Source organism: Coptis chinensis, chromosome 6, assembly GCF_015680905.1.
Source record: "Coptis chinensis isolate HL-2020 chromosome 6, ASM1568090v1, whole genome shotgun sequence".
Classification (NCBI taxonomy): domain Eukaryota; kingdom Viridiplantae; phylum Streptophyta; class Magnoliopsida; order Ranunculales; family Ranunculaceae; genus Coptis; species Coptis chinensis.
Window position 1 is genome coordinate 8045481 of NC_141461.1, and position 14949 is coordinate 8060429.

Consider the following 14949-nt stretch of genomic DNA (forward strand, 5'->3'; position numbering starts at 1 on the left):
CCATTAATAGAGGATACTACAATAATAACTGAGGAAATAGGCAGAACGACAGAGGTGGTGGAAATTATAATTCCAGAGAAAATTATCAGTTTAATAATGGTGGAAATTTCAGAGGCCACAGTCCTACAGAGGAGGTGATAATTACTACAAGGGACAAGGCATGAATAACAACTCAACTCAAGGGGTCAATTTCAACAGAATTCATATAATCATCAGGGTAACATGCCTATTTGTTACAAGACAGGACATCTTGCTATAAATTGCTATCACAGAATAAGTCATTCATATGCAGCATAATTCCTCCAGCAAAGCTTGCAATGTTAGCAAGCATAGCTGATGAGGGAGCTTCATCAAGTTATCAGAATTAGGATTCTTCATGTGTTGGTTATAACCCTTTCGCTGATGGTTCCAGTTCACTTCCTAATAACTATGGTGATTTTTCTTATGGTGCATCAAGGTCAAGTCATGTGGATTTGTGGACTATGATGATTTCTCTTATGGAGGTTTAGGGTTTAATCCACAAAGCTTTGCTTCAGACTTTCCTAATGCTCGAACAGCTAACTATGCATCTCAGGCTTTTAGCTCAGGATCTACACCTACTTGGTATGCAGACACTGGAGCTTAACATCACATTACATATGATATATCAAATATCTCAGCTCCTACATCTTACAAAGGAAAGGACAAAGTGTTGGTTGGCAGTGGTCAAGGTTTGAATATTCAAAACACAGGATCTTCTTTTGTTTATCCTACAAATTCAAAATCATGTTTCACTATGCATAATATCTTACATGTTCCACGAATCAAACACAACCTTCTATCTGTTCATAAGTTTGTCACAAACAACAATTGTTCTCTTACATTTTACTACCATGGCTTTATTGTCAAGGACAATGCAACACAGAGAATCCTTTTCAGAAGCTGAACAGAAAAAAAGGACTCTATCCATTCACTTTCACTTCACAACCTTCTACAATGTTGGCTTTATCCCTCACATGAGGAGGAAAGAATTTCAGCCTGCGCGGGAAAGCTTGAGCTCACCCTGCGCTTGGTTTTGGCTTGCTCGGAGCGCGACCTGCGCTCGTGCCTTGATGGACTTCCAGTAGAGTGAGCGCACCCTACGCTCGACTTGTGCTTGCTCGAGGCGCACCCCGCGCTCGAGTCTATTTTCAGAAGAAGTCTAATTTTGTGGACCGCGAGTTTGCAATAAGAGTTAGAATTTTTGGCAAAACCTAACACCCAGAAAACACACTAGAGGCAGCACAAAAGTCAGAGAAAACCCAATCTTGAAAGCTATCAAGATTGAGAGATAACATTTACAGAGAGACAGAGATAAGAGTGATCTAGTAAGATGAGAGACTGAAAGAAGAGATTGTAATCTTTCTTCCCACTTTATAAAGAACTAGCTCTTGTGGAAGTAGGCACCATTGGCCGAACCACGGTATATCTTTGTATTGTGGTATGCGTTTAATTCTGCTTTACATTATTATCTGTTGTTACTAGTTGTTTAGCGAGTTGGGCATGTTAACATAGGTTGTAGTTGATATTTAGAATTTGTCTAGAGTTGAATTGTGTTCAAATACAAGTTATTGATGTAGTGGGGGAATCGATTGGTATTGGTATAAACCCCAACAAGTGGTATCAGAGCTAGGTTCGATTAGCCTAGGGTATTATCCAAATCTTGGTCGGAAGGTGTTTGACAAAATTCCTGAGAGAAGATTTGAGTTTAAATAACTTGTAGAAATGGATCATTCCGTGAACACTCGCATGACGAGTCTGAATAGGAAGAACTACACCATTTAGAAAGCCAAGATGGAAGACTTGCTTTATTGCAAGGACTTGGCACAACCCATTGAGAATGGAGGAGAAAGACCGGAAACGGTTGCTGCAGCTGAGTGGAGCAAGCTTGACAGAAAAACAATTGGGTACATTCGACAGTGGATTGATAATAATGTCTTTCACCATGTATCCCAAGAGACAACAACTTTTGGCTTGTAGAAGAAACTCGAAGACCTTTATGAGAGGAAGTCAGGCAGAAACAAAGTGCTGGTCGTTAAGAAGTTTGCCGACACGAAATACCAAGAAGGTTCTTCAATGTCTGAGCATATTAACGAATTAAAGAATACCATCAATCACATGCATTTGATGAAGATTGATTTGGGAGACGAAGTTGAGGCTTTGTTTCTATTAGGCTCTCTACCCGAAAGTTGGGAGACATTAGCAGTCTCTCTACACGAAGCAGCCAAGGATGGAATCATTACCATGGAAATGGCTACCACGTCTTTGTTAAATGAGGAGACTAGAAGGAGTTCAAAAGGTAGCTCCTCATACTCAGAGATCCTTGTCACATATAAACGGGGGAGAGGTAGATACATAAAACCATCTCGTTCTAGAGATGATGACAGAAGTAAATCTAGAGGTGAAGCTAGAACTCCTAAGGTAGAGAGGCAATGTTACTATTGTGCCACCAAGGGCCACTTCAGATATGAGTGCAGAACACTGAAGAGGGATGAGAAGAATAACTGTGTTCATGAAGACATGGTGCAGAGGAACGAAAACACAGGCAGAGATACTACCGTACTAGCCAGCAACCTAGTCGGAATTGTGTCAGATTGTGGTGTGTGCTATCTTAGTACCTCATGTCAGGATACAGAGTGGGTGATAGATATAGGAGCATCCTATCACGTCACACCGCACATGGGATTCTTCACTACCTACATCTGTGGTGAATATGGTGAAGTGAGGATGAGTAACAGTGGCATCTCGAAGATTATAGGCATTGGTGATGTTCATGTAGAAACCAATGTCGGCTACACCTTAACACTCAAAGATGTAAGACATGTCCCTGACATTCGGCTAAGCCTAATTTCGGCTGGAAAGTTAGATGATGATGGCTTTGTAAACTCGTTTGGTAGCGGGTATGGAAACCGGCGAGAGGTTCCATTGTAGCGACCGAGGGAAAAAACTTTGCTCTCTTTACAAAACACAGGATAGTTTGTGTAAAGCAGAAGTGAATGCGGCAGAAGAAGAAGCTTCCTCCGAATTGTGGCACAAGAGACTGTGTCACATGGGCATAAAAGGGATGGAAGTTCTTGCTAAGCAAAAGGCCTTGCCAGACATTAAAGGTACACATTTAAATACATGTACTCATTGTTTGGTAGGAAAGCAACACATGGTGTCTTTCCAAAGGTTCCCGTCTCACAGAAAGGACAATGTCTTTGAACTAGTGCACATAGACTTATGTGGTCCTATAAAAGTGAAGTCCCACGGGGGAGCTTCATACTTCATGACCTTCATTGATGATGCGTCAAGAAAGATATATGCATATAGTATGAAGACAAAGGATGAAGTACTTGGCGTGTTTGAGAAATTCCACAACATGGTGGAAAGAGAGACTAGGAAGTTGTTGAAGTGTATTCACTCAGATAATACATTGGGCCGTTTGAAGAGTATTGCGAGAGTCATGGGATTCGTCATGAGCATTTTTCTGGGTTTTGGAGATGAAAAGTTTGGTTACAAACTCTATGATCCGATTAACAAGAAGGTAATCCGAAGTCAAGATGTTGTGTTCCTGGAAGACCAAACCATAGCAGACTTTGAGGAAGGTGAGAAGCTACATGCTTTCATCAATGATCTTGTTGATTCAGAACCAGAAGTTCCTTCTGTGGAACGTGCAAAAGGCATTGAGAATGCAGAGAAACCATGAGTTTGAAACTCATGATGAAAATCATATTGCTCATGATGGGATAGAACCTATTGGTATAAAAGATGCAGATGAGATGCATGAACCACCACCAGAGAAAGTAGAAGTGCATCCTCCTGAGGCACCAGCAGATGGGGCAAGGAGGTCAAACAGAAAGAGACTAGCTTCAACCAGGTATCCACCACATACGTACGTGCTACTATCGGATAGTGGAGAACCTATGTACTATCAAGAGGCACTTGAAGGTACAGACAAAGAAAAGTGGTTGAAGGCCATGCATGACGAGATGGATTCTTTGCATAAGAATCACACTTATGAGTTAGTTGAGAAACCACAAGGACGAAAAATTCTCAAGAATAAGTGGATATACAAAGTCAAGCATGAGGAGAACAATCCTCACCCAAGGCACAAAGCTTGCCTTGTTGTGAAGGGATTCGGTCAAAGGAAAGGGATTGAGTTTGATGAGATTTTCTCTCCTGTAGTGAAGATGACTTCTATCCGGGTGGTATTGGGTATGATCGCAAGTATGAACCTAGAGGTTGAGCAGCTAGATGTTAAGACAACTTTTCTTCATGGAGACCTTGAAGAAGATGTCTACATGGACCAACCATCGGGGTTTGAGGTCAAAGGCAAGGAACACCTAGTATGCAAGCTGATAAAAAGAGCTTGTATGGGTTGAAACAAGCATCGAGACAGTGGTACATAAAGTTTGATTCCTTTATGGCGAAGCAATGATACAAGAAGTCTGCTTCCGATCATTGTGTGTTTGTTCAGAGATTTCTAGATGGGGATTTCATAGTGTTATTGCTGTATGTGGATGATATGTTGATAGTTGGCCCAAACATCAACAAGATATCAAGCTGAAAAAAAGACTTGAGTAAGTCTTTTTTGAGATGAAGGATTTAAGGTCAAGCAAAGCAGATACTTGGGATACGGATCACTAGTGATAGAAAGAGTGGAAAGTTGTGGCTTTCTCAAGAAAGCTACATTGAGAAGGTGTTGAATAGATTCAACATGGATCAAGCGAAGCCAGTCAGTTGTCCGGTTGGTGGTCAGTTCTGCATGACCAAAGAGATGTGTCTAAAGGGTGAGCATGAGCATAGTCAGATGGAAAAGATTCCTTATGTATCCATAGTGGGCAGTTTAATGTATGCAATGGTGTGTACAAGACTAGATATTGCTTTCGCCGTGGGTGTTGTAAGCCGCTTTCTGTCAAATCCGGGGAGGGAGCATTGGGAAGGTGTTAAGTGGATATTGAGATATCCCAAGAGCACTTCTAAATAGTGTTTGTGCTTTGGTAGAAGTAAGCCTTTACTTGAAGGCTACACTGATGCAGACATGGCAGGTGATGTTGACTCGATGAAGTCCACCTCTGGTTATCTGATTACTTTTGCAGGGGGAGCAGTTTCTTGGCAATCAAAGTTGCAAAAGTATGTTGCCCTCTCCACTACAGAAGCCGAGTATATTGCAGCCACTGAGTGTTGCAAAGAGTTGCTATGGATGAAGAGGTTCTTCAACGAACTAGGGCTAAAGCAGAAACAAATTGTAGTTCTATGTTCTATGTGACAGTCAGAGCGCCATCCATTTGAGCAAGAATCCGAGTCAGAGCGCCTCCTAAGAGAATCTACTCTTCAACTCCACCAACTGGTAATCTATTACAACATTGAAAATATCAACGTGGTAGTGGTGCTCAACTGTAATACAATCATTCTGTTGGCAAGAACGACGTGTACCCATCATATGACGAGAGCTCATATTAGGAATATCAATGTCATGCTTCCTGCAAAAAGAAATCACATCCCCAAGGAAACTATCCCAACTTGTTTATCTAAACTTTTGAAAAAGCTCCTTCGTACTTGAGACTAAACCCATGGCATTTAGAATGTCTTGAGACTTCACTTGCAAGGTTTTACAAAGTACATTTGTGATTCCCATAGTCTTATGCAATAAATGAAACATAAAGACAAATTCAAAGTCTCTCATAACAACATAAGAACCCTTGGTTTCCCCATGCATGGTGTTACTATACCCATGCTTCATGATGAGTACAAGAACCGTACAAATTACATCATACATCTCCATCAAGATACAAATGGATTCATAGTGAGAACTCCATCGTGTTTCTCCAGCTCGTTGCAATGTACAAACTTGATTAGCACCTCATCCACTATTAAGCTCACCAATTGCTAACAAGTTTTCAATTTCCTTTTTTCGAGCTTTCTCCAACTCTTTCTTCCACTTAGGTGGAACATGGAGATTAGCAATGGATGCCAACTTTGAAAAGAATAACCAAACATTGGAAACATCTTTAGAAGCCGCAACTAATGCAAGTTGTAGTCGATGCACAAAACAATGCACATAATATGCATAAAGACACTTTTAAGAAATAGTAATTGTAATCCATTCCATTGACCACACATATTATTAGCACCATCATAACCTTGGCCTCTCATATTTCCAATAAGCAAATTCTTACTAGCAAGAACTTTGGAAATCTCTTTTTTCAAAGTTAATGCACAAATGTCTTCAACACCAACAATAGCAAAAACCCTCTCTAACAAAACCATCATGATTAATAAATCTTATAATAATTGCCATTTGCTCTCTCCGTGAATTATCTTGTGCTTCATGCACAAGGATACAAAACTTCGCATCACCAACATCCTCACGTACTTTCTTTCTCACATTTTCGACAAATATATGCAAAAAGTGCCTTTTGAAAATACCATGTGAGGTATACATGCCATTTCCAGAACAATTACCTACTATTTTGGCAATTTTCTTGTTCAATAATTTTGAAAACTCGAACATTGCAAGGAAGATTCCACAATTCTTTCATTTCTTTGACTCATCATGGCCTCTAAAAGAAAACCCTTGTAGTGCAAGCATCCGAATACATTGAACAACATTACGGAGTAAGATCCGATTATTTGCAATCGCTTCATTAGAAAGTGTATTGATAACACTGCCTATATGTCAAGAAGGATTCATTAGATTCTCATAATACAATGTTGCCGACCTATGTGGAGAACAAAGACCACCTTCATGTTTCAAAAAACAACATTGTTTCCCACTGTTAACTTTCCTCCAATTTTGAAACCCATCAATGGTAACCGGATGCTTCAGAGGATTTGTTTCAAAGAGAAGACAATAGAAACAATATGCTCTATCCTTGTAGAGTGAGTACTCTAGCCAAGGAAATAGTTTGTACCAATTAGCGTTGAATCGACGTCCTTGTTTTCCAAACATAGTCAATGGATAATCTTTTTCGTTCTCATGAGCCGGTCGACAAGGTCCCATTCTAAGATAAGCTACTCGGACTTCATCACGTTTGTTAAGCAGATATTCATATATAGCAATACCTTTACCCGGATCACGTTCAAATGGAGAAGTGACATCAACTTCCATAAGTGTAACATCTTGAGCTTTGGAAGAATGTTCAACTCCAACTCTTTGGACTCGAGAAGAAGGTTCAACTCTTTCAATTTCGACAACTTGAACTTTTGTGAACGTTGCTCATCCCCATCAAGTTTTGAAGTATTAAGAATAGATGTTGAAGTTTCGCCACTTTCCGATTTATCATCTTCTCGCTTATAGAACGATAGAAGAGTTAATGGTTTTTTGGGAGCTTGATGATGCGACATTGTAACCTAAGATATTAAATAATTATCAATATACAATACATAGAGAAAATAATTATCATTGGGCGTTATCACATTATCCACACAATCCAAAATTTCTAATGCATAAAAACAAAATCCAATTCAAACAAATAGCTAGTTCTATTGGTGTCACTAAATCCCTAGACAAATAAACGAATTCATATAAACAATTTAAATAAATTGGTGTCTTAACTAAACTAATGTCTAATGCACAAACATTTAAACAACTAAACAAGCTAAGTATCATAATAATTTAATAAATTGAGAATAATTAAACTAAAAATTTTACTTTATGAGAATAATAAGAGTTTGCAAAAGTCGAAGAAGTAAAGAACTGAAGAAAGGAATAAGCAATTTCTCCCAAAAGGCCAAGAGCAAGGAAGAAGAATCAAGAGTGTGAGATACTACCCGAGAGTTCAGACTTCAGAGTTACCCGAGAGTTTCTACTTTCTAAGGTTCTGTTCATTTAGTATTTCTAATTTCTAACTTTCTAAGTGACTGGGCTCATGGGCTAAGTGCCTAGAGAACTAAGTGTAAAGTGTCTAAGTGACTGGGCTCATGGGCTAAGTGCTTAAAGAACTAAGTGTAAAGTGTCTAAGTGACTGGGCTCAATGAGTCAATGGGCTGGGCTAAGTTTGTTGGCTTTCATTTTCTATTTTGTAACACTACTACTTTTTTTTTTGAAGAAAGCTTGGGTGTGCTGCAGCCCCCCCACCCCGGATCCGCCCCTGGGACCTTTACCTATATGTTCAGTTAGTGGTTGTAAATATTTTGCAACTATTATTGATGATTTTTCTAGGTTTTGTTGGATTATTCCTCTTACAACTAAATCTGATTTTTACAAGTTTTTTGTTTCATTCAAAATATACATTGAAAATCAACTAAACTCGAAATTGAAATGTATGAGACCTAACTGTGGAGGAGAGTTTATTAGTTATAAGTTTCAATCCTTTCTTACTTTTGGAGGTGTTCAAACATCAATTTTCTTGTGCCTACATGATAAGTGCTCAAAAAGTGTATTTTAACCCTCAATTATACCTCTTATTTTCCCCTCTTAGTGGACTAATTATGCTTGCAAGTTATGTTTTATGACTTTACAGGTGAAAAAGAGAGTTTTGTATAATATTAGAGTTAAAGGGTCAATTTGGAGCATTAAAGATCACATGGGAGCTTATGGATAATTATGGAGAAGGCCCAAAGTTCTAAAGCTATGAAAAGATAGGACTTGGACATGTTTTAAAACTTATTTGGAAGCCCAAGACAAATGAACCCACCCACAAAGAAATAACAAAAGATGAAGTAGAAAATGAAAACAAATCCATGGGTATGGTCTTGGACGCAAAATCCTGCAAAGAAAGAACAAAAGATGTAACATAAAAGGAAAACAGACCCATGCGTCTGGGACACATGGAATTACACTAGCACACATGAAACCGACCTACAACTACACATCTTCAATGTTTTTAGAAACAGAAGTTGGAATCGGAAGGAGGTCAATATGTAATAGGAAATTAGATGCAAAAACCCATGTTTTAGATGTTTATAGAGCTCATTGTAACCGCTATATAAGAAGCACCTCAGTGCCAGTTGTAATTGTCAATTCATATTCATTCTTCTAGCTTGTCTCCAGAACTTGAGGCAAAGAGAGGTTAATAATAAAAGATTCAGTTTTCACTAGCCAAGTCTTAATAAATGAATCTCCCTAGTATTATGTTCTTCTTTTCTTCATGTTCTTCCTTCTTCATAGAAGGCTAATCTTCTCCTTAAAGGGAGGAGATGAAGCCGGTGCTAGCTTATGGTTCGGTGATTCTTTTGGTTCATGGTGTTCTCCGATCAGGTTAGTTCTTTAAGTTTTTAGTTATTAGTCTCATTGCCTACATCAGGGGATGGAAGTATATAATAGGTTTAATTTTATGTTTTGCAATTTAATATTATGTTAGTCTTCTTTACATTTCTTCTAGTAGTATAGTTTTTTTATAGTTAGGGAAATATTTTTTGTGTTGCTCTAGAAAGGGTAGCTTAGTGGCTACCCAGGGAAAATATTCTTTGTGTTTGCTGTTGTATCACCTTTTCTCTCTCTTCTCTTCTTTTCTCTACCTCTCAGTCTCCACCTTTTCTTTTTCTCCTCTCTTTCTCTTTACATCTTTTTCTCTTTATACCCCGTCTCTTTTCATCCTAGATGTCCACCTGTCCCCTCATCTCTTGGTCTCCCTTTCCCCACGTGTAGTGTCTCCGCAACATACCTACAAGTCCGCGGACTGATCATGTACCATGCGCGTTCGCTGCTTATCTTGCATCAGGCTTATCCCACCCATGATCTACGATACGCCGGATTCTACCACCACATTTGCCTTAAGTGGTGATTCATTGAATGACTGCCTAATTGGGAAACACTCTTTGATGTTGCTATCGGTAATACATTGAATGGCTACCCGAGCTTACATGAAATGAAAGAAGATACTAATAGCATAAACATAGGAACAACTTTAAGTAGAAATATGATTAAAAATTTGTTCAACTTTATGGGTTTGACCCGTAATATTACTGCCTGTGGTTAATTCCTTCGTGTTTGTTCATCTCAAAATTTTAGTCTGGTGGTATATTCAGTGATATATTGCGGCTTGCCTCTTATCTCGGTGTTTCATCATAGTCCGATAGAAGTGTATCATCAGTTTTGCCCTACTAAAAATAGCTAGAAATTTTGTATCTAAGCACTTATGTTTCATTTATGATCTTCTTGTCTGACCGAGTTATCCAATTCAATTAGCTTTGTTTTAAGATCCGGATTTGAGATTGTTTAGAATGCAATTGAGCTTGTACTAACTGATTTATAGCTGTGCCTGGAAATGAATATTCTTAATGTGGTGACTAGTGAGTCAATTCAAATTCAGGAAGTGTCAATGAAGCTATATGATTAAGAACTTGTTCAGCTTTATGGGTTTGACCGTATATTACACGGGCTCATGGTTAATTTCTTCATGTTTGTTCATCTCAAAATTTCAGAATGCACTAGGTATACTGCATGTACTAAGACGACCACTGATTGTTGAAGGGTCTTTTCCTCCTCCAGGCTGATACAACAACAAACATTAATACCCAAAAAAAAAAATGGGGACACGAGGACTTGATCGGGGTCCTCGTATTCTCGCAGTGGGGCCTAGGACACTGCGAAGCCAACTTATTAGGCTACGTCTCCATCAGATTTTTGCAAATTAAATCATATATATCTAGACTCTAGACACGTTTTCCAAACCGATTTTTTAAAGGCCCAACTACACAAGTCCATTTGCTTTATTAGTCCTTCTCAAAACCACTGGGTAATTATCACAGGTCCATTTTCGCATGAGTTGCACAGTCAAACGGTGTTGCAACATTAAAAGGGGGTGCATAGTACAACTATTCAATAGTATATTCATTTTTCGGCGTTGTATAGAGCACATAGCACCTCTCTATCAACTTGATACTATACTGAATATCAACTTCTTGAACAATGATTCGTGGTGAAAAAAGTAAGAGGCTAGTAAATAGAATAGAAAATGTCTCCCTTTTCAATGTCCAGGGGTGAGCATCGTTAGCTACTACCATTATCTTGTGTCTTGAATGTGTTTTTTTATTGTTGTACATGTTTTTCTTTCCTGTCATATATTAGAACTGGTGTTCCTAGTATAACTGGTGTCATTTTCGCTGCCTTGGAAAATTCGGGGGCTAATGTTATATTGATATCTAAGGTACTCACTTTCCCTAATGGTCTATTTATTGGTTTTTGCCGTTTATCAAGATGTTTATTTCTTCAGACTCTTGTAGGCTAGCAGGAACACACAATGTGTTTTGCTGTTCATGAGAAGGATGTAACCGCTGTTGCTGAGGCTTTGGACTCTGGAAATCATCAAGACCTGGTTGCTTTGGGTCTAACAAAGGTATTTAGATGGACTTTACCCTGTGGTGACTCAGGTGGGGAGCATCATTGGATTAATTAACACCCCATTAAATGAATAGAGTCACCTTAGTAGGGATGAGGAGCAACCGGGGAACCATTGATTATAAAATGAAATAAATATGGGAGGGGAGTCAACAACTAAGTGGACCTCTCGGTGGGTGTTAAAGTGCTTTATAGAATTATATTGAAGTTTCCAATCTATTCATCTTCTCTAGAAGGATGGAAGTTGGTAGATGGGATTGTATCCTTGCATCGTGGTGTTAGAAATAACCTACATGATGATAGAATATTAAGGATCGGTGTGAGTAACATCGATCACACACACACACACACACACACACACACACACACACACACACACACACACACACACACACACACACACACACACACACACACACAGAGAGAGAGAGAGAGAGAGTAGTTTCTTCAAGTTAACACCAATGGTGTGTAGAACAATTTATATAGAGATGGAGACTTCACACACAACACCAATGGTGTGTAGAACAATTTATATAGAGATGGAGACACCTCTTCAAAGAGTTATGTCTTTTCCAAGCGAGATCTGTGTCTCTTCCAACAGTCACTTGTGTCTCTTCTAATGGACACATCTCTTCAAGAAGTTGTCTATTAGAAGAGACACACCCCTTCATACAAACCTACACATCTCTCTCTCTCTCTCTCTCTCTCTCTATATATATATATATAGTGTGGGAATAACCAACTCACATTATTCCAAATATGATCACATAGATCACTCATCAGTGCACCCATGGTCCAACATTTCCCACTTGATCTTATTTGAAATAAACATGAAATATTTTCTTTAGTTAATGATTCTTTGGTACCATAACTTATTCTATCATTAACTCTAATCCAACAAATAGATTGTCATCAGAACACAAATATTGGATTAATGTGTATACATATTACTTGTGCATTTGACCGCATCTTGTTCCATATACATTTATATGCAAGATGACTTCGACTCACTATATCTCAAGTGATTGGCATCGTAGTCCCATATAAGGTTACAGTCTAACACCTTAATACACTCGATGTCTTCAGCCATATACATCTTTAAATTGATGTACTGACCTACATCAAAACTTAGATCAAGTACTTCTTCATTGGTCTGCTATAGAAGTTCTTCCTTTATCACCTTATCGATGACTTAATATACACCACGTGCCTTGGGTAACTATCCAGCTTATTCTTAGTGCTTATATATATTCTTTGGACTTTACACTCATGATACTACAATATTACCCGGCTTTTCTTGCTGGTATCCTCTACCTTTTCTCCTAACCAATCTTTTATCTCTTATCAGGTAGAGTCCGCATCTTCCTTAGGTGTCCTTGGGGTACCTTCGAAGATACGCTTTGGTCCATGTAACTTAGATTAATTAGACATGTCTTAATCCCATTCTCGTTACATGTTCTCTGAATTTCTCCTGAGACAACCCCTTGGTCATTGGGCTGGCCACCATCTCTCCAGAGGGAATATAGTCAATTGTTATTTCACCCCTCTCCAATATATCCTGAATATAGTGATATTTAACATCAATATGTCTGCCTTTAGAGCTATTAGCTCAACTTTTTATCAAAAAGATAGCGAACTTATTGTCACAGTACATATTGACTGGCCTTGCTAGGTATACCAATCTTTAAACTATTGATAAAACGTTTTATCCATACAACATTTCCAACTGTTGAACTTCAGGCTATATATTCGGCTTCCATTGTATGTTTTTCCACACAACTTTGTTTCTTGCTCAACCAAGAAATTGTTGTTCCACCAAACATAAATATATGACCACTTGTGGATTTCTTATCGTCGACGTCTCTGCAAAGTCGCCGTCTGTGTATCCAACAAGTTCAAGGTCATCCAAGCCAAAACACTCATATGCATTGTGCCTTTTAAATATCTAAGTATTCGTTTTACTGCTTGCCAATGTGCCTTTCCAGGATTTGATTGGTACCTACTAACCAATCCTACTACATGACAAATATCTGGTCTAGTACTTGTCATTGCATACATGAGACTTCCAATAGCTCTGGCATAAGGGACATTTACCATTTCTTGTTCTTCCTCATCTGTACGTGGACACATCGTCTTACTCAAAGTAAGACCTTTACAAACAGGTGTACTTAATGGTTTGCAATTTTCCATTTTGAACCTCTTAAGTACTTCCCTTAGATATCGTCGTTCTTGATCAAAATACAACAACTTGGAGTCTCTATTTCTAGTGACCTTAATTCCGAGTATGTAGTTTGCCTCACCCATATATTTCATTTCAAATTTGGATCCCAAACGAGTATTTTGTAGTTTTCAACATATATTGGGAATTGGAAGCTAATAATATGTCATACGTAAAGTGACAAAATGGCAATTTGTCATGGTATTTCCATATGTAACCACAACGGTCCAAGGGATTTACTTCATATCCCATGCTAATGATTATTTAGTGAAATTTCAAATACCATTATCTTGCGGATTGCTTAAGTCCATATAAAGACTTCTTTAATTTGTAGACTTTTTCCTCTTGTCCCTTCAAGTTGAGTCATATAGATGTCTTCTTTTAAGTCTCCATTTAGGAATGTAGTTTTGACATCTAACTGGTGTAATTCAAGATCTAATCTTGCAACTATAGACATGAGGATTCTTTAGACGCAAATTTTTCCACTGGCAAATATGTGTCTCCAAAGTCTACTCCGGGTTGTTGAGTGAACCCTTTCACTACTAACCTTACTTTCAAGTTATCAAGAGTACCATCGCTCTTAAGCTTTTTCTTAAGAACCCACTTGAAATCAATGGATTTTCTACTTTGTGATAGTTCGGTTAGTTCCCAAACTTTATTAGTTTCTATTGAAGCTATTTCATCTTTCATTGCTTCAATCCATTGAGTTGCATTTTTAGATTCCATTGCCGCTGCAAAATCCTTTGGAGCATCTTCCAATGTTACTTTGACATTGTCATCTATTTGAAGAGCATAATAATTCTTAAATCTTATCGATGGTTCTCTTGTCCTCTTTCTAGTACTCCCACTATTTCCGAGATCACTCCCACTATTCTCAGGGTGTGAATCCCTTTGACAATTAGAGTAATTACTCCTCCCACTATTCACAGTCTGAGAGTAGTTATCAAGTGGGGTATTGTTCTCTTGAAGATCATTTTGTATATCTTCTTGTTCAATCGATAATTCTATTTGCTTTAGAGGAGTTATTTGGTTAGTAGTCTCCATGAAAACAACATCTCTGCTTTCAATCAATCCGCGATCTTTATGGAAGAATCTGTAACCACTTCCATTTTCAACATAGCCAATAAACTTGCATTCCCAAGTTTTATGGCTCAACTTATCCCTGTGAGGCTTAGGAATAAGTACATGCGCTTTGCACCCCCAAACTTTTAAATTTGAAATATCAGGTTTCAAACTTGTCCAACATTCAAACGGTGTAAGTACTTTTGACTTTGTTTTTACTCTATTTAGGATATATACCACAATAGAGAGAGCCTCTCCCCAAAAATGTAATGGCAAATCTGCATATGCCATCATTGATCTAGTCATATCCAATAGAGTTCTATTTAGGCAATTCCATTTTGTTGTGGACTATATGGCATTGTATAAACATGCCGCATACCATTAT

General features: G+C 38.3%; 1 protein-coding gene across 1 annotated transcript; it reads right to left on the minus strand.

The window, feature by feature from the left end:
• Nucleotides 1-6679: 6679 nt before the first annotated feature.
• On the minus strand, nt 6680-7111 carry LOC147491227 (uncharacterized). Its single transcript, XM_086567206.1, has one exon. The coding sequence runs from the start codon at nt 7109-7111 to the stop codon at nt 6680-6682; it is 432 nt and encodes a 143-aa protein (XP_086423332.1).
• Between the last annotated feature and the right edge of the window lie 7838 nt (nt 7112-14949).